Consider the following 27,993-nt stretch of genomic DNA (forward strand, 5'->3'; position numbering starts at 1 on the left):
TTAAACCATACAAATGTTTAAATTGTAAAACCCGTATAAATATATTTATAAACCATACAAATATTTAAATTGTAAAAAACATATAAATGTATTTATAAACTATATAAATGTATTTTTATTAGATATGTGTTGTTTCATCTTTTTGTGAAGTTCAGTCTTCTGCTTAGTAAGTTTGTAATGACCATAAATTTTTAATGTGAATTGTCTTCCTTTTAATTTTAGTCTTCCATATCGGTTTCAACAGACCAGTTGTTAAGGTGTTTTCTATACCATTCAACTGTAAAAGAAGAATTATAAATATTCAATTTCAACAATAAACTATATCATATTACATTGGAAAATATATATTTATATTTCGAAAATTGTAATTTCAAAAAACAACAAAAATTATCTGTCCTTTAGAAAATCAGTGTTTAAGGAAGAAGAATATATAGTGTATCAATGTAAGGTCAAAACAGGGGATCGTATGTATTATTACACAGGTCAATCTGCTACAATTTGGAAATCTAGATTACGTAATCATTTTGATTCATTTAAGTATAGAAGAAAATGTAATTCTATCATCATCGTTTAACGTCCGCTTTCCATGCTAGCATGGGTTGGACGATTTGACTGAGGATTGGCAAGCCAGAAGGCTGAAGCAGGCTCCAATCTAATCTGGCAGAGTTTCTACAGCTGGATGCCCTTCCTAACGCCAACCACTCCGAGAGTGTAGTGGGTGCTTCTACGTGCCACCGGCACGAGGGCCAGTCACACGGTACTGGCAACGGCCATGCTCAAAAAGGTGTTTTTTACGTGCCACCTGCATGGGAGCCAGTCCAGCGGTATTGGCAACAACCTCGCTTCAATGACTTTCTAAACGTACCACCAGCACAAGTGCTAGGAGGCAACGCTGGTAACGATTACGCTCTAATGGTGCTATTTACGGGCCACTAGCATGGAAGCCAGACAGCTGCTCTGGCAATGAACATGCTCGACAGTGCTGTTAGTGCTCCACTGGCGCGGTGACCAGTCATCGAGCATGGTTCAATTACGATTTCACTTGCCCCAACAGGTTTTCGCAATTCTATGAATCTTAAGAAATGCATTTGGAATTTAAAAGACAGGAACATGCTGACCGAAGCTTTGTAATTGAATGTGGTAGGCAGAAGTTACTGCTGTGTGAATACATATGTGTGTAAGTGCTTGTGCCTCTCCAAGAGAGAGGGATTATTAGTTATACACCATCATACAATACTGGTCATTTTAAATGTGATTTTTACTTTGAGGAAATGTATTATATAATTACTTCTAAACTGGTATTATTAAACTGTAAAAGTACATTTACACTGAAATGTTCTCATAAGTATAGAAGAACATTTAAATATTTCAATACTGAATAACTCATCAATTATAACTGCTTTTCCTAAAACCTAATACACATAATTTTTCTAAAAGTTATTTTAGCATATTTAATAGATAGATAACTAATTGTCATGACATAGAATTTATATGTTTCCAATTGTTGTAACATAGAATTTTTTATTCATTCATTATCTACTGATGTCATCAAAAGTTAAATACTAAACTGGCTTTTCTTAGAATATTATATTACTTCTTAACATTCTTTTTGCAAGCAGTCAGCTATTAGAGATATTTTCTTAGTTCACATTGAATTTAATCCATCTTGGATTGCCTTGATAACATTGTGTTAGCATATATTTTCAGATATATTTGACTGGTATTTTATATCATTTTCTGTATCTAAATATACTGGCACTATAGAAACAATCATTGGTAATGTATGGTGTGCTCACCAATTAATGATGTGATTTTCTCCATTCTTATTCTTGTTGTTTTACACTCTGAATTTCTTGAAATTCTTCTAAGCAATATTTGGATTTACTTGTCATACATGAAAAATTACCTTGGATGTTCATTCTCCTTGTATTTATTGTTGTTTGTGGTGCTGCAATGGCCCAGTGGTTAGGGCAGCGGACTCGCGGTCATAGGATCGCAGTTTCAATTCCCAGACCAGGTGTTGTGAGTGTTTATTGAGTGAAAACACATAAAGCTCTACAAGGCTCCAGCAGGGGATGGTGGCGAACCCTGCTGTACTCTTCCACCGCAACTTTCTCTCATTCTTACTTCCTGTTTCTGTTGTGCCTGTAATTCAAAGGGTCAGCCTTGTCACACTGTGTCACGCTGAATATCCCCGAGAACTGCGTTAAGGGTACACGTGTCTGTGGAGTGCTCAGCCATTTGCACGTTAATTTCACGAGCAGGCTGTGCCGTTGATCGGATCAACTGGAACCCTCGACGTCGTAAGCAGCGGAGTGCCAACAACAACAACAAACCATAATTCACCTTTACATAGAGTGATTAGTGGTTAATGATGGGAAAGGTATCATAACACAGTAAAAACATTTATTCCAACAAAAAAAAAAAAGCAATGCTATCCTATTCATGCTAACACCGAAAAAAATGCATGTAAAACTATAAGAATAAAAACTCACTTGTTCTTTCAATTCCAGTTTTCCAAGGTTCTTTTGTCTTCCATCCAAATTCAAGTATTTTGGTATAATCAATATTGTACTGATTATCATTAAAAACTCGATCTTTCACAAATTCAATGTACTTTGCAATATCATCTTCACTGGTAACATTTTTAATCTAAAAATTCAAATAATAAAAAAATTACAAAAACACCCGAAACATATACTCTTTTACTTGTTTCAGTCATTTGAGTGTGGCCATGCTGGAGCACCGCCTTTAGTCGAGCAAATCAACCCCAGAACTTATTCTTTGTAAGCTTAGTACTTATTCTATTGGTCTCTTTTGCCAAACCACTAAGTTATGGGGACGTAAACACACCAGCATCAGTTGTCAAGCGATGTTGGGGAGACAAACACAGACACACAAACACACACACATATATATACATATACATATATACGACGAGCTTCTTTCAGTTTCCATCTACCAAATCCACTCACAAGGCTTTGGTCGGCCCAAGGCTATAGTAGAAGACACTTGCCCAAGGTGCCACACAGTGGGACTGAACCTGGAACCATGTGGTTGGTAAGCAAGCTACTTACCACACAGCCACTCCTGCACCTAAAATGTAATCGACGAGCATGAGATTCGAACTCATGCGGGGAGACCCCAATGGATTAGCAGTCCATTGCCTTAACCACTCGGCCACCTCATCCTCTAAAAGTTTTACAACCACGATGAGACTCGAACTCGCAATCTTCTGATTCGAAGTCAGACGCCTTATCCATTTATTAAAAATAAATTGATTTAAAATGTTTCAAAATAAATTATCTATTTTAAAATAGGTAACTTAAAATCTTAGCTTTTATCCACAACGGTCCTGGACTAAAAATGAATTTAATCAGTGAAGATAAATTGAGAAAGTATATGGTTTACTGTTATTGCTTTAGTCCCAGGGTCAGCCATGACTGAGCAAATCTATGAGCAAAAGTACTCCAGCCTTGACCACCATAGCTTTTTGTCAAGCTTAGTGCATCTATAATTACATAATCCAACATGTCCTTTTTAAAAAGACTGTAATGTGTGATTTGAAGAACATTTGGCTGCTATTTCTAGCAGTCATGCAACTATGTAGAGGCTTCCTCACTGGCTCATTTAGGGGTTTTGTTAGTGTTGATGGGATCATTATTAGCTGTGGTAGTAGCAGTGACAACAGTTGAGATGATGATGATGACGATGATGATGATGATGACAATGATGATGATGATCGTTTCTAAATCTACACCATAAACTGACAAATCTTACACTCCTTTATTGATATGTTACAGAGTTTAAAATCATCATCATCATCATCATCATCATCATCATTTAACGTCCATTGTCCATGCTGGCATGGGTTGGACAGTTTGACCAGGTTGGCACACTCCAAGGCTGCACCAGAATCCAGTCTGATTTGGCATGGTTTTCTACGGCTGGATGCCCTTCCTAATGCCAACCACTCCAAGAGTGTAATGGGTGCCTTTACTCGCCACCAGCAAAGATTACTCAGTTATTGAACTCTATATTAGTAGAGGGGATATAGGTGATTATATGATTAACTTCACATTATTTTTTTTCTTTTGATCCTTGGTGGGTGGAAAGGCAAAGTTGACCCTAGCAGGATTTGAACTTACAAAATAAAGAGCCATGATTAACAGGTATTTTTGTCCAATACTCTACTGATCCTACCTTTCCATCACCTTTATTATTTAATTATCATCCTCAACCAACATTCCTGTGCTACTTAAGTTTTTATGTCTACTAATGTTATCAAATCAATCCTTGTGCTAGTCGTTTTGCCAGTCGTTTTGCAAGTATACACAAGGTGTAACAATTTTGAACTGATATTATCACCTTCATCAACATCATTATCATTTGAAATCCACTTTCCATGCTGGCATGGGTTGCACAGGTCATGATATGAGACAGTTCTTATTTGAATCTATTGCCTCTTAGATATGTCAAAGGGTCATATCACACTTGTACATTTTAGTTTTGTCTTAGTTTCTACACTTGCATGCATTTCTTATCACTGGTCACTTTACAGAGTGTCATCATCATCGTTTAACGTCCGTTTTCCATGCTAGCATGGGTTGGACGATTTGACTGAGGACTGGTGAAACCGGAAGGCAACACCAGGCTCCAATCTGATTTGGCAGAGTTTCTACAGCTGGATGCCCTTCCTAACGCCAACCACTCAGAGAGTGTAGTGGGTGCTTTTACGTGTCACCCGTATGAAGGCCAGTCAGGCGGTACTGGCAACGGCCACGCTCAAAATGGTGTATTTTATGTGCCACCCACACAAGAGCCAGTCCAGGGGCACTGGCAACAATCAAGTGTATTGGATGTATTTTATAGGGACACTATAAAGGGCTCTCAAGCACCGAACAAAACTAGAGGGTCATTCACTAACCATTTTACAAAGTGTACTGGGTGTACTTTATCAAGGTACCTGTACTAGTAAGTGGGATCTGTCTGGTATACTGTAAGATAACTGCCTAAAATTGCTTTGAAGTGAAGTAATTTCTATGAAGCTCAGAGGCTAGGATGTTAATGTGAAAGACTGCTGATTACATGTTCATGTGTGGAGGCGCAATGGCCCAGTGGTTAGGGCAGCGGACTGGCGGTCATAGGATCGCGGTTTCGATTCCCAGACCGAGCGTTGTGGTGTTTATTGAGCGAAAACACCTAAAGCTCCATGAGGCTCCAGCAGGGGATGGTGGCGAACCCTGCTGTACTCTTCCACCACAACTTTCTCTCACTCTTACTTCCTGTTTCTATTGTGCCTGTAATTCAAAGGGTCAGCCTTGTCACGCTGAATCTCTCCAACAACTTCGTTAAGGGTACACGTGTCTGTGGAGTGCTCAGCCACTTGCACATTAATTTCACGACGAGCAGGCTGTTCCATTGATCGGATGAACTGGAACCCTCGACGTCGTAAGCGACGGAGTGCCAACAACAACATGTTCATGTGTTCAAAGCTTGTAACAACTATTATGTTATGTCACTAGACAAGATACCTAATCTCTACTTGACGAAGTCTGCCTGGCTGACAACAGACTCTGCATTTTACAATAAAAAGGACAGCTAGCTATAAAGACACTTCTTCTTAAATACCCAGAATCTGTAAAAGCCACCAGATCTATACTAGCATTGAACAATTGCTAGAGTGTAACACTTTTTCACACAGCTGTCCTCATCCATATGCAACACATGACCGTATCAGCACATTCGTCCCACTTGCACACCAAATCAGATACTTCTTATGTCCAATGGATAGTAATGAGCACATATATATATATTAATACTTACTTTTTTTACTAGAAGTTTTGCCAGCCCAAGAATGGAAATTGAAAATTTACTGCCAATATTGTAGATTTCTCCATGTTTACCCTTATGGATAAGAATATCAATGGCATTGATGACATCACTGACATAGACGAAATTTCGTACTTTTTGCCCATCTCCATGAATGGTGCTGAAAAGAAACAATGAGAAATATAAATAGATAACTTTTAGATAGTTTGATATTTCATTTGACTGCTTACCTAACCACCAATTGTTGATCACTTACTATAAGATAACTTAATGCATAATACGAGGATGGATTTTCTTTTCATGTCTGAAAGGCCACATTAAGTTAAGTGTAAAAGATTGCATGCCACCACCGCCTGTGTTGTCTTCATCATCATCATCATTGTTTAACATTTGCTTTCCATGCTGGCATAGGTTGGACGGTTTGACTGAGGGCTGGCAAGCTAGAAGGCTCCAATCCAATCTGGCAAAGTTTCTACAGCTGGATGCCCTTCCAAGAGTGTAGTGGGTGCTTTTTACATGCCACCAGCATGAGGGCTAGTCAGGTGGTACTAGCATCAACCATGCTTGAATGATGCTTTTTTTATGTGCCACCCACTCGGGAGCCAGTCAGGAGACACTGGCAATGACTACACTCATAAGGTGCTTTTTATATGCCACTGGCATGGGACCAGTCAGCCAGCACTGGCATCAGCCATGCCCAAATGGTGTATTTTACGTGCCACCGGCGCAGGTGCCAATCAACTGGTACTGTCATTGGCCACGACAATGACTTCACCTGCCTCAACAGGTCTTCGCAAGCACAGTTTATTGCCCAGTAATTGAAAGGTACTCTTAAATGGGTGCGTTATGCTGCACTGGCATAGGCCACAGTTACGGTCTCACTTGGCTTGCCAGGTCTTCTCAAGCACAGCATTTCTCCAAAGGTCTCGGTCAGTTGTCATTGCCTCGGTGAAGCCCAATGTTTGAAGGTTGTGCTTCACCACCTCATCCCAGGTCTTCCTGGGTCTACCTCTTCCACAGGTTCCCTCTATTGCTAGGGTGTGCACTTTTTCACACAGATGTCCTCATCCATATGCAACACATGACCAGTGAATATTTTAACCTAAATCATGGAATAGTGTTTAACAGTTTACATGGCAATTATTATAGGACCTCTTCCCAAGACTAGACCACAGATCTCTTTGACTGAGGTTAAATAATAAAAAAATGAAAAAAAAGAGAAAAAAATTCTAACCAACCATTTTTCATCTTTCAGAAGTAGAGAGATAAATCGTGATATAACCTGTAGTGAAATATATAGATAGTACACTGTTTGATGTGGCTGCATGTTATGTTATCACAAGAGTTTATACAGAGATGAAAGAATAAATATAAGATCTATACATTTACTACATAAAAATATAATTCTTCTTTCAATCATAATACATAGAATCAAATTGTAGTAGTTAGCTGAACGAAGTAATCTGATGCATGAAAGTGCAGAGATAGGAAGTGTAAAACAGTGAAGTGACGGCTCTCAGTCATATCAGCTATGAAGCATAGAGAAATAGATGGACATAGCAACGATGTAAATGGCTCTAAGTCTAATCAACTAAGAAAAGCTGGGTTGGCAAGCTGTTTTTATCAATGGAATGCTAGACATTCTACAAACTTCCAAAAGAAACGCCAAGCTTCTTGAATAATTAAAAATTAAGTTTCGTGGTATTGATGTTTCAAGAAACTTAGGAAGGGAGATTTCTCTATGATCCTTCTTGCAAGGGAGATCATTCAACTATTTATCTATACCTCTACAAACCTATTTGAAACAAACATATAATCAAACATTCCATCTGCGTTTACTTTCAACACAAGTAATAATAACTTAGACAAAACATCCAAGGTAAACAAGTTTGAAAACATTTTCTTGTGAATCTTATCTATAAAAGGCAGATTTTCTCTGTGTGTGTGTGTGTGTGTGTGTGTGTGTGTGTGTGTGTGTGTGTTTAAAATTCATACGTTTACAAAATTCCAAATTTCTTGGATTAAAGAATTGGAATTAATATTCTAAATACAGTAAGTTAGGTCACAGCGATCTTTGAAGCAGTTGACAATGATGCTGCTACACCAGTCTTTGGGTATGACTCCTTCATGTACAACCTGGTTAACTATATGGGTGATTAGGCCATAACCCACACCACCTGATATTTTAAGCATCTCATCAGTGATTCCTGAGGGGCCTGGGGCTTTCCTGGTCTTCATGGCTTTACCTACCATGATACTGTCTATTTGGATTGTCAGTCCTCCTTTGGGATCCACAGTAGGCAGACTCTCTCTCCTCCCATGCATTGTCTACATCTAGTAGCCTTCCATAGTAGCATTTCCAAGCTTCTTTCTTTGCAGAATCAGTAACTGCAAGAAAATCACCATCCATGTGAACACACTTCTCCCCAACACACATACACACACACATGGATACAAATTAAAAAATGGACAGATTATTGTTAATGGCATCAAAACATTAATAAATTAGTTATGCAGATGTGGGTATAAATATAATTAAGTAGAAAACCAGGAGAAAGTTCATAATAGTTCTACATAGATAGGAGAGAGAATGGAGTGTACAAAGAGGAGATAGATGGTGATGGGTAGTGGTCAGTTATAACAACAAGATAATGGCCATTCATTCGAAAGAGAATAAGGTGACACAGCAGAGTGTATGAAGCTATGAGCATATGTGACAGGGTTGAATAGCAAAGAAAAAGAAAAATAATTAAGAAGAAAAGACAAGAAAGGACAGGACAACAATCTCCTACTAAGTACACATTTGTCTAAACATCTAACTGCCAAAATGTTAAAAATCCTCCATATGTGCAAAAGCATGACAACTCCAGGAAAACTTTAAGCATAAAATGTAAATAACAATGAGGGCTAAAAGACAATCAAGTTAGAAGGGTATAAGTAGTGGTTACTGGAGTGCTATTATATAACGAATTAATAATCATATAAATAACCATGTCCAAAAGACATGAAAAACTGAAGTTGTAAGACCTGGTATCAGACTATTCAAAGGATAAAGTTGAAGAATCTGAAAAATTTCACCAGGGGAAGTGAATTAAAAACAAATCAGAAATAATAAATAATTTTCAAACTCAAGTGAAATATATCATTTGACCAATTCATTTCCTATACCCAAGTCTTGTTTACATAGATTACATGTAAACATCTCCCATCCTTTGATGCTGGATTTTAGGTTTGTGATCCAGTTTGAACATTAATCTATCTGTATTATATGCCTGTTGTCATATCATAGACCCATGGTCGAAGATCTGGGATCTCAATCACAACTACCACTCCACACTATACTGTGGCCATGTGCTGCAATTATACATTCCACTAGGGTCTTCCAAATTAATTGCTCAAAGTACATATGTATGATAAGTACATTTTCAGCTCATAATAGGGAGTTCAACTTCCTCGTGGATTTACAGAACTGCTACCATCACCAGAGTTTTTCAATCGTTTTCGCCCAACTTGACATTAATGTTTTTTACTGGTGTTGAGTAATGGCAGGAAAATTAGCCCAATGTGTTTTGAGCTTTTAGCAATATTCTCTTCAAAGACTGGAATGCTTTTGACCGTGAATCCATTTTGATTAGTGCTAACTTGAAGCTAAAGAACAACATGAACACAAAAAGAAAGCAAAAATACTAAAATAATCTGAGATGTTGATGGAATATTTTTAACTTGCCTTGTCAGGGTATTGGTGAGGTCCATATATGTTGTTGGCACGGATCATAATCACAGGTAACTGTTAATAAGGAAAGTGAGAAATAATCATAATTGCAGGTAACTACTGGTGAAGAAGCAGTCATCATTTATGATTAGAGGTAACTTATAATGGTGAGGTTGGGTGAGAAACAATCATGTTCATTTGTTTTACAGTTGTTTTCCATACTAACATGGCTAGCGCTAACAGCACCATCCGAGCGTGATCATTGCCAGAGCAGCTGTCCGGCTTCCATGCTGGTGGCACGTAAAAGGCACCATTTGAGCGTGATTGTTACCAGCGTCACCTTACTGGCACTTGTGCCGGTGGCACGTGAAAAGTCATTTGAGCGAGGTCTATATATATATATATATATATATATATATATATATATCGATAGATAGATAGATAGATAGATAGATATATGAACGTAAGTTCATAAGATAATCGTTTATTCCTTTGTCATCTCTTTTTCTTATTACTGCTCTGCACTCGACTAAATCTTTGTTCAGAAGTATGCACATATTGAGTTGTACATCATGTTATTAGTATTGGCAATGCCAAGTGAAATACACACACACACACTCACACACATGTGTATATATGTTCTCATACAAGTTTTATAGAATTTCTGTCTATCAAATTCATTAAAAAGACACTGGTCAGTCCGGGGCAATAGTAGAAAGTACTCACTCAAGGATGTAACATTGGGGCTGAATCTAAAAAAAAACGTGTAGTTGTGAATACACCTTCTTAACTACACTGTCATGTCTGTGCCAAGGTAAATTGTTGGTGATGGTTTCAGTAGAAGCTGGACACCCACAATATCAACAAATATACACAGTAGGAAAAAATGCTTTTTACCTTGTAAGTTCTCCAGTATGACATCACAATGCACTCTGCTGCAGCTTTAGTTGCAGCATATGGATTGCTTGGTTGGAAACTGCTTTCCTCACAACATATCTTGTAATAAATATGGAAAGGAAATATTTCGATTAGCGTACATGCCTTGTAATTTCTAACATAGAAACAAAGCCTCCCATTTTAAGGGATATTATGATACATTATATATGAGCGGGACGGGATCGTTGCCAGTGCCCCTGGACTGGCTCATGTGCGGGCGACACATGAAGTCTTTCAAGCGGGATCGTTGCCAGTGCCCCTGGACTGGCTCATGTGCGGGCGACACATGAAATCTTCCAAGCGGGATCATTGCCGGTGCCCCTGGACTGGCTCTTGTGCTGGTGACACATGAAATTTCTTCGAGCGAGATTGTTGCCGGTGCCCCTGAACTGGCTCTTGTGCTGGTGACACATGAAATTTCTTCGAGCGAGATTGTTGCCGGTGCCCCTGAACTGGCTTTTGTGGGGTTGTTGTGGGATTTTCAAGCGGGATCATTGCTGGTGCCCCTGGACTGGCTCTTGTGCGGGTGACACATGAGGTTTCTCGAGCGAGATGAGCGTGGTCGTTGCCAGTACTGCCTGACTGGCCTTTGTGCGGGTGACACGTAAAAGCACCCACTACACTCTCTGAGTGGTTGGCGTTAGGAAGGGCATCCAGCTGTAGAAACACTGCCAAATCAGATTGGAGCCTGGTGTAGCCATCTGGTTTCACCAGTCCTCAGTCAAATCGTCCAACCCATGCTAGCATGGAAAGCGGACGTTAAACGACGATGACGATGACGACGATATTAACCTTGATATTTGATTTAACTTTATTTTATTGACATAATAATACTGAAATGCAAAATTGGTCCAGGTGGAATTTGGACTCAGAAGACAAAGGAGTGCTCGGTAAATATTGCAAGACAATTTGTTTGGTACTCGATGATGTCAATCCATTTTCAAGTAATGTTAACCTTACTAATTTTATTTGAAATGCAGTAAACTAAAACAATATTTCAAATATACACCCTAAAACTGAGAGTAATTATCTAAGAGAAGTAAAATCTTAAAAGTTTTGGTTGTGTATGTATATGTATGAGGACATGGATGACTAACGGGATAGGGTACTGGATAATCAACAATAAAGTTTATAGCTTGAATTACATTACTGATATTGTATCATGTCCATGTCCAAGATATCTCACTTTCAAATTACCTTGTCTTCTTTGATATAAGCAGGTACAACAGCTTTCATTTCACTGCTCTTCATGGTGACAACACTACCCAATTGATAAGTGCATTTCTATCTCATAATAGTGACTTCGATTTCCTTGTGGATTTACAGAATTGCTACTATCACACTGGAATTTAGCCTCAGACCAGAGTTTCTTAATCATCTTGGCCCAATTTGCCATTGGATTTGGCATGTGTCATGAATAATTTTTGAAAACTTTATGTAATGACAAAGAAATTGATCCAAAGTATTTCCAGCTTTTAGCAATATTCTATTCAAAGAAGGATTCTGTTCATTTTATTCTCAAGATAAAGCTGGTTTTCAGAGATTCCTGATGTTTCTCTTTGAAAGTTTTCTGAGTAATGTGATTTTACTAAATATGCATATTTCGTAATAATCTGTGAGAACACATGAAATTAATGTTTTTTTTTTTTACTGAAGTCTTCAGTTCAGTAACACTGAACAATTCTAATGTTAATGGATTTGCTAAATTTAGATTTTAATTTGTAAACATGTTTTATGAAATGTGTATAATATTCTACAGGAAACTATGCTTGTGTATCCTCTTGATTCAACAACAATATTTGCTCTGATTGCAACATTATTCATGAGACAATTTGTAGGACTGATTTTATAAAACAAAAGGAAAAAGATGTAGCAGAATTTCAAGCCTGTTGTTTTATTTCTGAAATAGCTTAAATCTGTTGAATTAATAATTATGATCACTTTTAATTAATATCAATGTCAAAAAACTCACTTCATTATGTGCACCACCATATATTTCATCTGTGCTCATGTGGAAAAATAATTTTATATTCAGATCTTTAGCAGCATTTATGAGAACATGGCTTCCATAAACATTTGTCAATGAAAATTTCAGGGGATTTTCAAATGACAAATCTGAAAAATCAAAAGAAAAAGGAAAAAGTACAATAAAACATATTAGGTGTTGTGTTAGTCAGTATTATAAATAAATATTGGGAGTGCATGAAAGGTTGAATGAAGAGAGGGTAGAACAAGCAGCCAAAAAATCAGTGGTACATATTGATCAAGATGTTTAACTCATGGAGTGTACCTTACTCTTAGAAAATACCACATGTTGATACTGATCATCGTTGTAAGCAAACGCAGTACTATCAAAAGAATGATTGTTTTGTTAGCTTTTGTTTTTATTACTGTAATCAAATCCTAACATGCGCCTTTATATCTTTTATTATCAAGTACACATACACTCTCTCACACACACATACATACACACATGCACCAAATTAAAAAAAAGGTGGTTTATTAGCAATTAGAACCTAAAGTGTTGTTTATACTTTTACAGATTTGGAAATAAGCACACGTTTTCAGTGGTTTTCTTATAAGACTGACAGAGGTAGTTGAGTTTAACCCGAGGCGTTAAGTATTGCTGATGAGGATTAAGATGGTCTACATCAAAATCCGAAATCGCAATCCAGTTATGTACACTGGGGACTCACGTCCATTTGTCAGTCACTTGAAACAGTGCATTTGTGGTTTTGAGTTGGTTTAACTCTTATCATTAGCAAAAGTGGTGCTAGTCACTACCCTCTGTCACTTTTGTGACCTCTTTCTCTCTTTATATACATACATATATTCTCCTTTATATATATGTATTCTTCCTCACATTTGGATTTTTATGTATTCTCTCTCCCACTTGGATTTGAAATGTTGCCAAATTTATAATATGTCTTTTCTACAGTAATTTTCTGCATTTTCATGCAGCTGAAGATTGCTCTTCATATTGCATTTAATGTAATGCTCGCATTACTTAAATAAATTGGAGTAGCATGAAACGTGCGTACTGCAATCACCTTTGAAATCCGTGTTGCTTATTTTTTGATTTTGATCACCTATCCTTTTGGGATACGATATTCGGGTGCCTACGCATAAGTACCATATTCAACCTTGAATCTATATCTAAACCGTCTACATATATATATATATATATATATATATATATATATATATATATATATATATACTTTATATACATATGCACACACACACACACACGACAGGCTTCTTTCAGTTTCCATTTACCAAATCCACTCATAAGACTTTCATTTGCCTGAGGCTATAGAAGACACTTGCTCAAGTTGCTATGCAATGGAACTGAACCCAGAACCATGGGGTTGGGAAGCAATACTTTTCACACCACACTAGTCTATGTATGTGTGTGTGTGCATGTTTGTTACTTCATTCCTTGTGTGTCACTTCTAGTCATTTGACCTCCACCATTTTCAACATGACTTAAGACAGGACAACACATATTTCTTAATCTCTCACATTTTTCTTTCTTTCCTGTACACATTTTCTTTCTTTTAGATAATTTTCGAAGACGAACTTAAGCTCAGAATGTCAGACACTTCCACTTTCTTAATCACTCATTGAGAGTTAAACTAATAACTAATACAATGTATTAATTTTTGTCTTGAACATATATGTGCATGGGTTTGTATGAGCATATACACATATATGCATATAAATACATTATAAATACACACACGCACACACACATATAATTAACAACAATGGAGTAGGCAGTGTTAATACAGAATTAATTTAACATTTACATGTCAACAAAAGCCAAGTACAAAGGTAATATACATATATATAGATCATCATCATCATCATCAACGTTTAACGTCCGCTTTCCATGCTAGCATGGGTTGGACGATTTGAATGAGGACTGGTGAAACCGGATGGCAACACCAGGCTCCAGTCTAATTTGGCAGAGTTTCTACAGCTGGATGCCCTTCCTAACGCCAACCACTCAGAGAGTGTAGTGGGTGCTTTTACGTGTCACCCGCACGAAAACGGCCACGCTCGAAATGGTGTCTTTTATGTGCCACCCGCACAAGCCAGTCCAGGGGCACTGGCAACGATCTCGCACGAAAATCCTACGGGAGCCAGTCAGGCGGTACTGGCAACGGCCACGCTCAAAATGGTATATATATATATATATATATATATGTATGTATGTATGTATGTATGTATGTATGTATGTATGTATGTATAAAGAGAGAAAAGGATAAAGAGACCAATGGCAAAGATAGAATTATATTTTATGGATAAAGTCTTACAGCTGTTTCAGGGAAAAGCCAATGTATCCCTTCATCGGAGACGGTAATAGTAGAAGAATAAATTATTACATCTATAGGAGGAGAGTTGTAGTAAGACGTGAGAGCGATGTGCTGAAAAAAGAACAAAGAAGAAACAGTACTTGGAGTGGAGCTTCATTCCAGCAGTAAACATCCATGTAAAGAATCCTTGTGGGCATTTTCCGGAGATGATTGTAGTAGCAAAGGTGGATATATATCATATCGTGTCCAGTGTACTCTGTGCGTTGTTTACTCAAAGGATAGCCCAAATCAAGTGAGAGATGTGTGTAGGGTTAAGAGGTCAAGACAGGAAGGGAAGGGGGAAAGAAGCAATTCAAGTGAGGAATAGTAGTGAGCAGTTGTATGGTCAGTTATTCTCACGTCTTACTACAACTCTCCTCCTATAGATGTAATAATCCATTCTTCTACTATTACCGTCTCCGATGAAGGGATACATTGGATTTTCCCTGAAACAGCTGTAAGACTTTATCCATAAAATATATTTCTAACTTTGCCATTGTTCTCTTTATCCTTTTCTCTCTTTATACATACACACACTAATACATGACCTATGTTATATTCCCCACTCATGTTTATACAACGAAAGGGGCAAAACTAGCCGGTATACAGCACTTACTCTGTATTACCTGTATATTTGGGTTTGGTTGAATCCAATACCCTTCATAACCTTATTATATATATATATATTTTAGGCCACCCTGTATATATATATATATATATATATATATATATATATATACACAGGGTGGCCTAAAAGTAGGTTTACAGTTATTACATAGGCACTTTAAATTTCTTTTAAAACATTTTATTACATTTAAATTTCTATCTTACAAACTGAAAAGGGAGTGTGTTGTGTTCTTGAGCAAGACACTTTATTTCACGTTGCTCCAGTTCACTCAGCTGTAGAAATAAGTTGCGATGTCACAGGAGCCAAGCTGTATCGGCCCCTTTGCCTTTCCTTTGGATAACACTGGTGGCATGGAGAGGGGAGGCTGGTATGCATGGACGACTGCTGGTCTTCCATAAAAACTTGTGCCTCAGAGGATAACTTTCTAGGTGTAATCCCATGGTCAGTCATGACCGAGGGGAGTCTCAGCAACCCTGTACCTCTTCTACTGCATGATGCCTGTTTCTGTCCCTTTATCATACTTTAACTTCTCATTATCTGGCATCAAGCACCCTCCCTTAATACTATACCGCCACCACCAGTTGAAGGGTCTTGTCTTACATGTTACTTGGTGACCTCACTAGTGCTGGTGTCACATAAAAGGTACTCAGTACAATGCGTGAGGTCGTTGGTATTAGGAAGGGCAGTCAAAGCAGACATGTGAGCTTGATGCAGTTCTCTGGTTCATTGGTTTTTGTCAAACCATCCAGCCCATATCAGCATGGAAGTGGTAAAGACCCCTTCAGTCATGAATGACCATGGGATCGCACCTAGAAAGTTCCCCTCCAAAGTATAAGACTGCTAAAAATGTTTTATGGAAAGCCAGCAGTCACCCATGAATACCAGCCTCCCCTCTCCACAACACCAATGTTATCCAAAGGAAAGGCAAAGGCCGATACAGCTTGGCACCAGTGACGTCATGATTCGTTTCCACAGCTGAGTGAACTGGAGCAACATGAAATAAAGTGTCTTGTTCAAGAACACAACACACAATTTGGTCCAGGAATCGAACTCACAACCTCATGATTGTGAGCCACTGAGTCATGCAACATGGAAAATGTATATAAAAAACCAATGATGATGATGACAAGCTGTATTTTATAAGATATATCCACATACCGACATGCGATTCAGCAGCAAGATGGAGGATAGTGTCAATGTTGTTGCTTTTAAGTGCATCGTATACAGTTTGAGGATCACAAATATCTCCCTGAAAAAAAGCAACAAGAAATCAAAATTTTAGTTATTACATCAGAGATTTGAACCGGGTTGATTTGATTGGATATATGGGTGATAACACTACTTTCACTTTCTGTTTCACTTTAAGATTAAGAGTAATAGCCTGAACTGTAAGATTCTTCTCTCCTCGTGGAAACTGCATTTTTTTTTTTTATCACTTAGTCAAGAAGAAGTGCAGTCTTCATGACCTTTTTCAAAACCTTATTAGACAAAAATAGCATTACACTGTAGAACAAGGCTGGGAGAATCCATCTCAATGACTTTCATACTCTCCATTCACTCAGTTTCACTCTTTTTTTTTTATCTATTAATCATGAGGGAAGAGCAGTTCCCATGACCCTTCATAAAACCCCCAAGACTAAAGGAAGGAAAGGAAAGACGTATATCATGAAACCAGAACCTTAGCCTGAATGCTTGCAACAGAGTGGACCCCACTAAAGAGTCTCGAGGATTAAATGATGGTGTTAGACTGGGTGATGGATTATGTCAACCACATGAATAGGCCACAGCAGAATTTGAACTGAAGAATGCAAACAGCAAGAACAGACATTGCAAAGCAGCTCATTTGACACTCTAATGATTCTACTGGTCCACAACCTAAGGTTCATGCTTCATTGACACTGGAAGATGTGAAGCAAAGCTGACTTTCGTAGGAATTGATCTCAGAACTCAAAGAACCAGAATAAATGTCAAGGCATTTCAGCCAACACACTAATGTTTTCTTCTATATCCCTATATCATAGTGTGTGTGTGTGTGTGTGTGTGCAAATGAAGATGGTGAAGTAACCTATTTTGTGTATGTTAAATTATTCGTGGTATCACTTACCTCAATAAATTTGTAGTTGGGTTTTGTGCAGAGATGCTCAAGAGGTTTCAATGAAGAACAGTAATTCAACTGCAAAAAGAAAAACTTAAATATATTTATCTATCTATACACACACACACACACACACACATATACATATATATATAAGTATATATATATATATATATATATATATCAAGTACACACACACTGGTTGAGCTGAGTATCCTGTTGTTGCAGGGTAATTTCCACAATAGAATGCCTTAACAGATGTTCAGAATAGCACACCTGCACAAGGAGGATTTTCTCCATTTTGATAGGGATTTTTCAAATGTGTTTTTCAACACAGCATTGCAAAAAAGTTTTAGGAAATTTATGCAATCATCTTTTTAACCCTTCTTTTCCAGACACCAATTTTGTTCAATTTGTTTTTGCACTATAAACTTAAAAACAATGGGGGACACTTTCTTGGTGAAAAAAAAAAAAAAAGACATTTTTGAAACTTTCTGAATTTTGTCAAACACCTTTCCCCAAATTTGTACTGATTTTGGCATTTTTTTTTCTGCACTATGCACAGTCTTGTAGGTACTTCCAGTTAACCCCTATGTTACATGGCTGTAACTCCACCTCCTTCTCATTAAACACTTTAGTTAGGATGTCTCTAAATCTTTGATTATCCAAAGGATCCTTAAGCTTCCATATCTTTCTTTTTCAGCTTGGTCTGGTTCTTGAAATCCTTCTAACCTGTAGTCTGAAATCACCAATGACTAACCTATGCAGAGAGGTACATTCTTCACTCGGGAAAGTCTATGCATTTTAGAGCAACCATGTATCTTAGTTTCTGGTGAGAATGTAGTCAATCTGACTAGCTTGCCTACCAAATTGATAGGTTATCAGGTGACAGGCAGCCCTCCTGAAGTTGCTGAACTTGCTGATGACAGAGTTCTGGTGACAAACACAGTAAGGGAAGCAGAGGAATTGATGCAGGAGGTGGAGACTGTATTGATGAGTGAGGGGCTGAAAATGAATGAGAATAAGATGAAGTATCTGGTAAAGAACATTAAGTCAGAGAAGATTATGAATGTAGGCGGGAAGCCACTAGAGTTGGTCGAGGACTTCCTGTAGCTGGGAGTAAAGATTGGGAACACAGAGGATAATATACATATATGTTTAGAAAAATCCAAGAAGTATACAAGAAAATAATTTAAGTCTTTGCTAATAAAATAGAAGAAAATGTTTCTTACTTTATCATAATTAACAATGAAGTATTCTGGATATTTCTCCACAAGATGGATCACAAGATGGCTACCACTACAAAAATAAAACAAAATATTAATAATAGTTTCAAATTTAGGTATAAGATCAGCAATTTAGATAGAGGGGTTTAGTTGATTACATCAACTGATCCTTTTTGAACTCAAAAATTAAAGAGGCAGAAGAAATGACACCAAGTGCTAGGTTGACAGGTGATGGAGACAATACAAAGACAGACATAAAGTGTGGAGATTTATGTTAAGTAGAATGATTTTAAAAAAAAAAAAAAAATGTAAGTAAACAGGAATGGCTGTGTGGTAAGTAGCTTGCTTACCAACCACATGGTTCTGGGTTCAGTCCCACTGCATGGCACCTTGGGCAAGTGTCTTGTACTATAGCCTCGGGCCAACCAAAGCCTTGTGAGTGGATTTGATAGACGGAAATTGAAAGAAGCCCATCGTATATATATATATATATATATATATATATATATGTATATGTATGTGTGTTTGTCCCCCCTCCACCAACATCGCTTGACAACTGATGCTGGTGTGTTTATGTCCCCGTAACTTAGCGGTTTGGCAGAAGAGACCGATAGAATAAGTACTAGGCTTACAAAGAATAAGTCCTGGGGTCGATTTGCTCGACTAAAGGCAGTGCTCCAGCATGGCCACAGTCAAATGACTGAAACAGATAAAAGAGTAAAAGAGTAAAGAGTATAGTATACAAACATGTTGATGACAAAACAGCCCTTCTGATACAGGAGGAGGTCTATTTTGGGGCCACACCAGGAACTGCACAAATCCTAAATCAACCTGATTACTAAGGGCAGATACCCTCTCCAACAGTCATTCTCTGACCTACAGGTGTAATTTTAGAGTGATTCAATCCACTCTTGCCATTTCTGCCACTCTCACCCGACCTTCAAAAACTCACTCATGGATAGCTACTCCCTCTCTATGCTTACCTTCCTTTTTAAGTTGATAAGAGCTTAACCAAAGAGGAAAGCATTTGTTCTCAGCCCTCTTAAAACTTGTCCACCACACAACATTTTTGGCAACAGCTACCACACAGAAGACTACCTTCCCTGCCCAGTTAATGATGGGCAGTGGATCAATCTTCAAAAAGGACTTGGCTGACAGCTGGAATTATCCTACACACAGCAGCAGCTGCTCGAAGTAATTCCACAAGTCAGACACTGAACAAATGTGTAGAGAATGGTTTCATCACTCTCAGATAGGTGCATTTCAGATTGGTTCATCTGATGATACTTCTCTGCTTGCAGAGTTTATCTCAAACTAGTAGCACTATCAGGTGAGAGACTTCTGGAAGTTATCTACAGGAATCTCTGATCAGAAACTATTCTGAAACAAAGACAAGTTCGTTCATGACACTCAGTTTCTTCGAAAATATCATCATTCTTCCCTTCTACTAAACCTCTGTAAATTGCTAAAGTGGAACCACCACTGATCCTATTGTCTGGCTGATATAGGTTGGTAAGTGTCTGACAACACTCAAGGTATAACCATCTTTATCTTCATACAAATTTGGGATGTGAGATTGATCAATACTTGGTAGCATAAGAGAAGCTAATTCTTTTGAAAGCAAAATAGTTACATGTTGCCACATTTCAAGCAAGCACATACCAGTTGAATTTGTAGTAACGCCGTGCGCATGCGTAGTCTCATGCATGCGTGGAATTAAACAAGCAAGCGTTCCCGCTTTAATCTTTCTCTTTTTCGGTTGGCCGACCATGAGCACGGACGTGTCAAGAGTGTCTCTAATACTCCAGCCTGGAGACAGTCTCTTTACGTGTTAAGCTGTCTCTCTACATCTTTCGGACTTACACTCGACAGCTCGCTTACAACTACAGAATAACGTCTCAACAACTATGCTCATACACAACAGAAGCTGTAACAACAAGAACTAAAGATGTATATATTTACCACCTGAATAAGTGTTGTTTAAGTTGATGGTCTGGAGTTCAGCGTTCCGTTATATTCTAATTTTATAGTAGGAAAGTCAGGTATACGTCTAAAGATGTATAACCCACTTTCTACTAAAAATTCATAGAATAAAAACACTAAGTTCAAAACTGAAGTATTTTCTAGCTATGACACTTTAATCTAGTTTATTCTCTTAGATTTTCCAGTCAATGCCATTTTATCAGTATGTGATCTATTGTTTTAAAAATATTGTACTGCTTCACTGTGACAATATTGTGATGCCATACTTTCTTAGTACTGTTGATTCAAACTAATAATATATATATAGACTAAAGAAAATTACACTGAGATGCAATAACAGCCAAGTGAGTGACATCATAGTCAAGATACGGAGGAGGGGATTCAATTAATCAAGATATTTTTATGTTTTTTGCTTGCTGAGTTTGATACAAAGTGCAGTACCCAGAACCTTTGAGGGCTTTTTGAGACTATTGAGCTTTTAACATTCTATTTAAACTGCTGCAGATCAACACCTACAGAAAAGACATAAGCAAAGAGAAGATTCTAAAAGATCAATGTTCTGAGCAAGAAGGACAGGGAAATTGGTTAGGTGTTAGACTGAAGGGGTTCAGAGTAACAATAGTGATGAAAAGTAGAGAAACAAGTGGGTTGGAGGTGCACAAGTGAAGGAGATATGAGATCAACCAGCTCTGGGGGAAAAAAAAACATTTTAGTATTCTTTTTCATTATCTTAGTCATTTAACTTCCTGTGGAGCGTAGGATGCCAACAAGAGGAATCTTTATCCCTAGGTGTGGCAGCCTGCCAGTGCTTCAATTTCTGTGGATCTTCTCCATGTTGATTTTGGTCAGCCATGTTTGTGTCTCCCTTAGTGTGCACATTGGAGGGCTTGCTTTTATAATATTGGAAACAGGTTTCCATAGGATGTATCACAGCCAACCCCATTTCCTTTTCTTTTAGTATAGCATGCTATATCACATATTCATTTAAGATTAATATTTATTTTGGGTCTCACAAAAGTAATGACAAGTGACTGAGACCTTGGCGATATGCTGTGCTTGAGAAGATTCGTCAAGCCAAGTGAAATCATAGTTGTGGCCGTTACCAGTGTCATTGTAGTCAAGGCTATTGCTAGTGTCATGTAAGTGGCACGTAAAAGTCACCCGTTACACACTTGCAGTGGTTGGTGTTAGGAAGGGCAGCCAGCTGTAGAAAACATGCCAAATCAGATTGGAACCTGGTGCAGCCCTCTGGCTTACCAGTTCCAGTCAAACTATCTAACCTATGCCAGCATTGAAAGCAGATGTTAAACGATGATGATGATGATTTAATATTGATAAAATAATAAATATGAAATAAATTGAAGGTGTTTACCCAAAAATATGCTGTTGTTCCAGCTATAACCATCTCACCTTTATGCATATTCATGACTACATTATGTAATGTGTGGTTGTATTTTTTAAGATGGTTGTGTGTGATTTGAAGAAATTTAGCTGTTATTTTGAGCAGTATGAGCAACCACATAGAGTACACTCATTAGCTTGGAGACAAGTACAAATATAACCATAATATGTTGTTGTTGGCACTCCGTCGCTTATGACGTCGAGGGTTTCAGTTGATCCGATCAACGGAACAGCCTGCTCGTGAAATTAACGTGCAAGTGGCTGAGCATTCCACAGACACGTGTACCCTTAACGTAGTTCTCGGGGAGATTCAGCGTGACACAGAGTGTGACAAGGCTGGCTCTTTGAAATACAGGTACAACAGAAACAGGAAGAGGAAGAAAGAGTGAGAGGAAGTTGTGGTGGATGAGTACAGCAGGGTTTGCCACCATCCCCCTGCCAGAGTCTCGTGGAGTTTTAGGCGTTTTTCGCTCAATAAACACTCACAACGCCCGGTCTGGGAATCGAAACCGCGATCCTATGACTGCGAGTCCGCTGCCCTAACCACTGGGCCATTGCACCTCCTATAACCGTAATATACTGCGATTTAAATATGTCATTCATTTATAAGACAATTTTAAATTTGTATAATAATAATATTCAGTATATCTTGTTCCTCTATCTACATCATGCCATTAGGCTATAGGCAGATAATCAAATTGAAGTTGTGGGCTAAAACATTTTAATTAATTACAAACACACTCTGAGTGTTGAGGAAAAGAATCATTACCTTAGTGGTTAATTCTACCCAAGAAAAGTAGGGGAAACAAATTAAGGATTTCATCATCATCATCATCGTTTAACGTCCGCTTTCCATGCTAGCATGGGTTGGACGATTTGACTGAGGACTGGTGAAACCGGATGGCAACACCAGGCTCCAATCTGATTTGGCAGAGTTTCTACAGCTGGATGCCCTTCCTAACGCCAACCACTCAGAGAGTGTAGTGGGTGCTTTTACGTGACACCTGCATGGAGGCCAGTCAGGCGGTACAAGACACAATGCACAATATGACATAGGGAATAGTTTTCTTTTATTGATAGAGTAAATAGTCACTGAATGTCAACTTATTTTAAATGAAGTTACTTTGATCTCTGAATAGCAAATATAATACAAGAGAAATTAAAAAGAGAACATACACAAAGCCAGCTCCACCAGTGACAAAAAGCCTACGTTGGAATATATTGAGTGAGTCAACTGAAAGAGGAAAAAGATAACAATTAAAGCATATTTATGCATTTGGATGTTACCTGTCACACAGCACGTAATGTTACATAGTTATTATGATAAAATTTTACTTTATTCAAACTCCAGTGTTTATACAAAAATAATGAAATGAATACCAATTTTTAAAATAAATATTTATCAAATTTCAATAAAATGAAATAAAAGACATTTTTTATTTACATATTTGTATTAAGCTTACATTATCAATAAGAATAATACTGTTTAACTATTAATTTATTAAAGACTAGCTTAAAAGCTGCACTCCATGTGGACTTTCAGGCTAACTCTTGCAGAGGGCTAATTGGGCTTGTAGCCCAAAACTGTTGTTGGCACTCCGTCGCTTACGACGTCAAGGGTTCCAGTTGATCCGATCAATGGAACAGCCTGCTCGTGAAATTAACGTGCAAGTGGCTGAGCACTCCACAGATAAGTGTACCCTTGACGTAGTTCTCAGGGATATTCAGCATGACACAGTGTGACAAGGCTGACCCTTTGAATTACAGTTACAACAGAAACAGGAATTAAGAGTGAGAGAAAGTTTTGGTGAAAGAGTACAGCTGGGTTTGCCACCATACCCTGCCGGAGCCTCATGGAGCTTTAGGTGTTTTCGCTCAATAAATACTCACAACGCCTGGTCTGGGAATCAAAACCGCAATCCTATGACCGCGAGTCCGCTGCCCTAACCACTGGGCCATTGCGCCTCCACAGCCCAAAACTAGAGAGAGCTAAAAAGCATGACTAAAATATGTCTACAATGATGAGATACCAGCTGGTTATGAAATTATGTGGGTAGCAGCAGCGGTCATATGTGACATGGAGGAGGTGGTGTTGATATTACAAATGAGAAAAAAAGAAACCATCAAATGGAAAGGCCAGACGCTCGAGATGGTCATTCAAGCGTCGAACGAAATGCTAGAAAATTTGCCCAATAGGGTGTTTGTAGGAGAGAAGCTAACTATGAGAGTAGCCATTGAGGGACGTAGGCCTCATTGCTTCAAATGTGGAGAAAAGGGTCACGCACTGTCAAAGTGCATGAAAAAGAAAGATGAGGCCCACCTCCCCAAAAAGCTGCAAAGGTGGTAAAAGGAAGAAAGGAAAAGCCAGAAAATACAACAGAAATGAAAGAGGGAACAATGGCGGAAGAAAAAACAGATAAAAGCGATGAGTCCCCTCCCCAAACAAAAAATATCAGTTAAACACAGAACAGAGACACAAAGCAAAATTCCCCAAACCAACCCCATGGTGAAACCTTTTACCAAACCCCTCCCCAAAACACAAGAAAGAATTGTTTCATACGTGGAAAAAAACGAGCCGTTGTCTACCATCATAAGAGCACACCACAAGGCTCGAGTTTTCAAAATAACTAAAGATACGCCCTCAAATATTAGATTTGCAAAAATGGACACGGGCCTATTTTTGGAACTGAAGGGAAGGTATCCAGAGGATATCAGAGACGTCAGCTTTGAAATGGCCATCCTAGATGTGACCCACAAGAGTAAACAGTCCTTCAGGTTGCTGGCTGTCTATGCTCCTAAGGAGTGTAGGCAGTCTGGTTTTTATCGAGACTTAGAGCACTTTCTAGTGACATCAAAAACAGTAGTTCTGTTAGGAGACTTTAACACTATCCTCGATGCACAGGTGGATAGTGTTGGCTCAACTGATAGGAGGGGAAATCCTGGCCTCAAGGGGCTACTAGAGAGCTATAATCTAGTAGACCGTTACAGACTGGATAAGCCGAGTGTTCCACATTGGACGTGGAGTAATAACGACGGCTCACATAAATCTTATATAGACAGGGTATTCGTTAGAGAAAGAGATTGGAATACTTTTAGTTGTCCACAATTTTGTATTGTACCTTACACAGATCACAAATTTGTGACATGTGAGGTGCGTATAGTTAAATGTCATAGCCAGGGACCCAGGTACTGGAAGATGAATAAGTCTATTTTGACTTGTGAAGCCTTCCGTGCCCAAATTAAGGAATTAGTACAGAGGGCACTATGTGGCGCCATCATTAATAATAGATGGTAGCACACCCTCAAGAGAGCCATTTGTTTAGAGTCTATTAGATTTAGCAATCAGCTAAGTTTAGATAGATCGAGAATAGAAAGGGAACTAGTTAAGAATTTAGATGAGGTTATGGAATCTAGGGCTGGAGTGCTGGCGGTGAGAACAGTCTTGTGCCATCACCTCAAAGCATTTTGCCTGGTTGTTTGGGCAGAGTGACATGCTTGAGCATGGGGAGTCCCTAAAGGGCTTCCTTGCTGGTGGGCTGCGATTCTCAGCACGTGAGGCAGAATGCTGTGAAGGACCAATTATACCTACGGAGGTAAAAGAGGTGTTGGCCAAGTGTGCTGGGGACAAGTCACTGGGGCTGGATGGTCTGCCCTATGAGTTTTATCGTAGCATGCCAGACTTGTTTGGGAACCTGCTGGCCAGCGTCTACGCAAACTGGCAACAGAATGGGAGGATTCCCAGCTCTGTGAGTCGGCGAGTGGTGACGCTGATCCAGAAGGACCCGAGCAAGGAGGACAGTATAAGTAATTACAGGCCCATAACTCTACTCGATGTAGAGTTAAAGATTTTGGCCAATGTGTTAGCAAAAAGGTTGACGCGTGTTGTGGAGAAGCTTGTAGGGAAGGCGCACACTTGCGCCATTCCAGGCAGATCGATCCAGGACAATTTTCACCTTATATGCTACACCTTAGACAATTTGGGTAATTTAACAGGCAAAGGTAGAGCACCGGTCCATTTAGACCAGTGATTCCCAAGGTGGGGCGTACGCCCCACTGGTGGGGCCTGAGAAAATTCAGGTGGGGCGCGGGGCATAGACGTGGGCTGTGAAAATATTTGTACATGACGAGCGGTCATCGCAGGCACAACCTTAGATTCCGTCTTTCCTTTGAAGCCTCCACATCGGAAACTCTCGCACCCCAGCGAGACAAAGAAGATCCCGCACTGAGCAATAAACTTACGCGCATCCCTATACATGTAGCATGAATCACTACTGGCAGTAAATGATGCATGAAATTTTCATCGACAGGAACTGCTGGCATTACTATTCAGATAAGCCAATCAATTGCCTCAATTAGTTTATACTGAAGAGTGCGCGCATCTAAGCTTTGTTATAACCGCCGGCAAAAAATAGTCTATAAATTGGGGTTAAACCACAGCTCTTTATTCAACATAAACTATGCAGTGATTTTTTCAAGGCAGCAGCCAACTCAGCTCAGGTGACTCGTTGTTGCCGGTTGTTTCCACGAATCACTTTCTTTTCACACTGCAAAATTCATCGTCTCCATCGCTTTCTTGGATTTGTGTCATCTCCCGAGACTTTCAATACTGTACCTTTCAATTTTAATATCTTTTGTTAGCCCTATTGAAAATGAGCAAACCAAACAAGAAGAAGACTCGTCAATACGCGGTGGAGTTTTTGAAGTTTGGAAAAGGTGGGGCGTAAAAACTTTTGCTATGAAAAAGTGGGGCGCCGGGAAAAAAAGGTTGGGAAACACTGATTTAGACCAAAGTAAAGCGTTTGATAGGGTAAACCACTAGAACCTGTTGGAGCCGTCTTCGATCAAGCGCTCAGTTCGTCAAGGGTGTCCCCTGTCTCTGCTTCTGTATGTGTTGGCTCTTGAACCATAAAAAAAAATATTTCCAATGATTCCGGAATGCCCCCCCCCCCACCTCTTTTCTTAACCAAAATAAGGGATTTACAGCATATTAGGAGGTCAATTCCTTAGTGAATTTAAAAATTTTCAGTTATCTCTCTCTCACGTACACACACTAGCAACATTACTCTGTCTCTGTCTCTTCACACATACTAGCAAAAGAACTTCACATACATTCCACAGTTTCTGTCTCGCACACCCTACCAAACACACACACGGCATGCCAGCTTCAAAAGAACTTCCCTGATCCAATTGCGCTCTCTCAGTCTTTTTCGCTTTCACGCCGATTTCAAAAGATCCCTTTTCCCTTCACCCTACATATGTAAAAAAAAATTTTTATTTTTTACGGAAAGCGACGATCTTCTTCAGAAACATAAACAAATACACGTGCTTTAAGGAATTCTCATATCGAAAGATCGCCATATATATATATATATATATACACACACACACATACATAGATGTGTATATAATGTATACATTCATCGACGTGGAATTTACCGGTTAACTACATTAAGATTAAATCTGGGTAATTTTCTAACCGCATGGATATATAAGACAGCGGTATAGTGCGAATGCCCCATTCACCGATATACACCTGTCATTTGTTCGCTTATAAACGTACATAAACATACCTGTCCACTTAACGATTAACCCCCTACTTCCTTGCTAGACAACAAAAACAAATTAATATTAAATAAAATAATAAAATTGTCTGTAGCAACACTAAAACCAGCATATAAAAGGCATATTTTTTTTAATTGCTGTATGTGTAAGACAAAAAGTTTTTAAAAATAAAGAAAAGAAAATAACCTACCGAGTACATTATAGAGTCCTTTCATTCTTTCGATTTTTTTTTCAAATCATAGAAACAGATCAAAATA

The 27,993-nt window shown here is 38.6% G+C and overlaps 1 protein-coding gene and 1 non-coding gene across 2 annotated transcripts; both read right to left on the bottom strand.

Moving 5' to 3' along the window:
* Nucleotides 1-29: 29 nt before the first annotated feature.
* Nucleotides 30-27,993, bottom strand: LOC149136769 (UDP-D-glucose 4,6-dehydratase-like). The gene is made up of 12 exons (XM_089349819.1): nt 27,927-27,993; nt 23,351-23,408; nt 18,797-18,863; nt 17,574-17,642; nt 16,628-16,718; nt 12,453-12,595; nt 10,442-10,540; nt 9,560-9,619; nt 7,071-7,114; nt 5,827-5,992; nt 2,496-2,652; nt 30-277 (listed from the first exon to the last, which is right to left on the bottom strand). Exons 1-12 carry the CDS (start codon nt 27,949-27,951, stop codon nt 219-221), a joined length of 1,038 nt encoding a protein of 345 aa, XP_089205945.1. The 5' UTR covers nt 27,952-27,993; the 3' UTR covers nt 30-218.
* Trnas-gcu (transfer RNA serine (anticodon GCU)) lies at nt 3,109-3,190 on the bottom strand. The gene has a single exon. It is a non-coding gene; the product is annotated as a tRNA-Ser (tRNA).

The sequence above is a fragment of the Octopus bimaculoides genome, chromosome 3, assembly GCF_046866305.1.
Source record: "Octopus bimaculoides isolate indiv1 chromosome 3, ASM4686630v1, whole genome shotgun sequence".
NCBI classification, from domain to species: domain Eukaryota; kingdom Metazoa; phylum Mollusca; class Cephalopoda; order Octopoda; family Octopodidae; genus Octopus; species Octopus bimaculoides.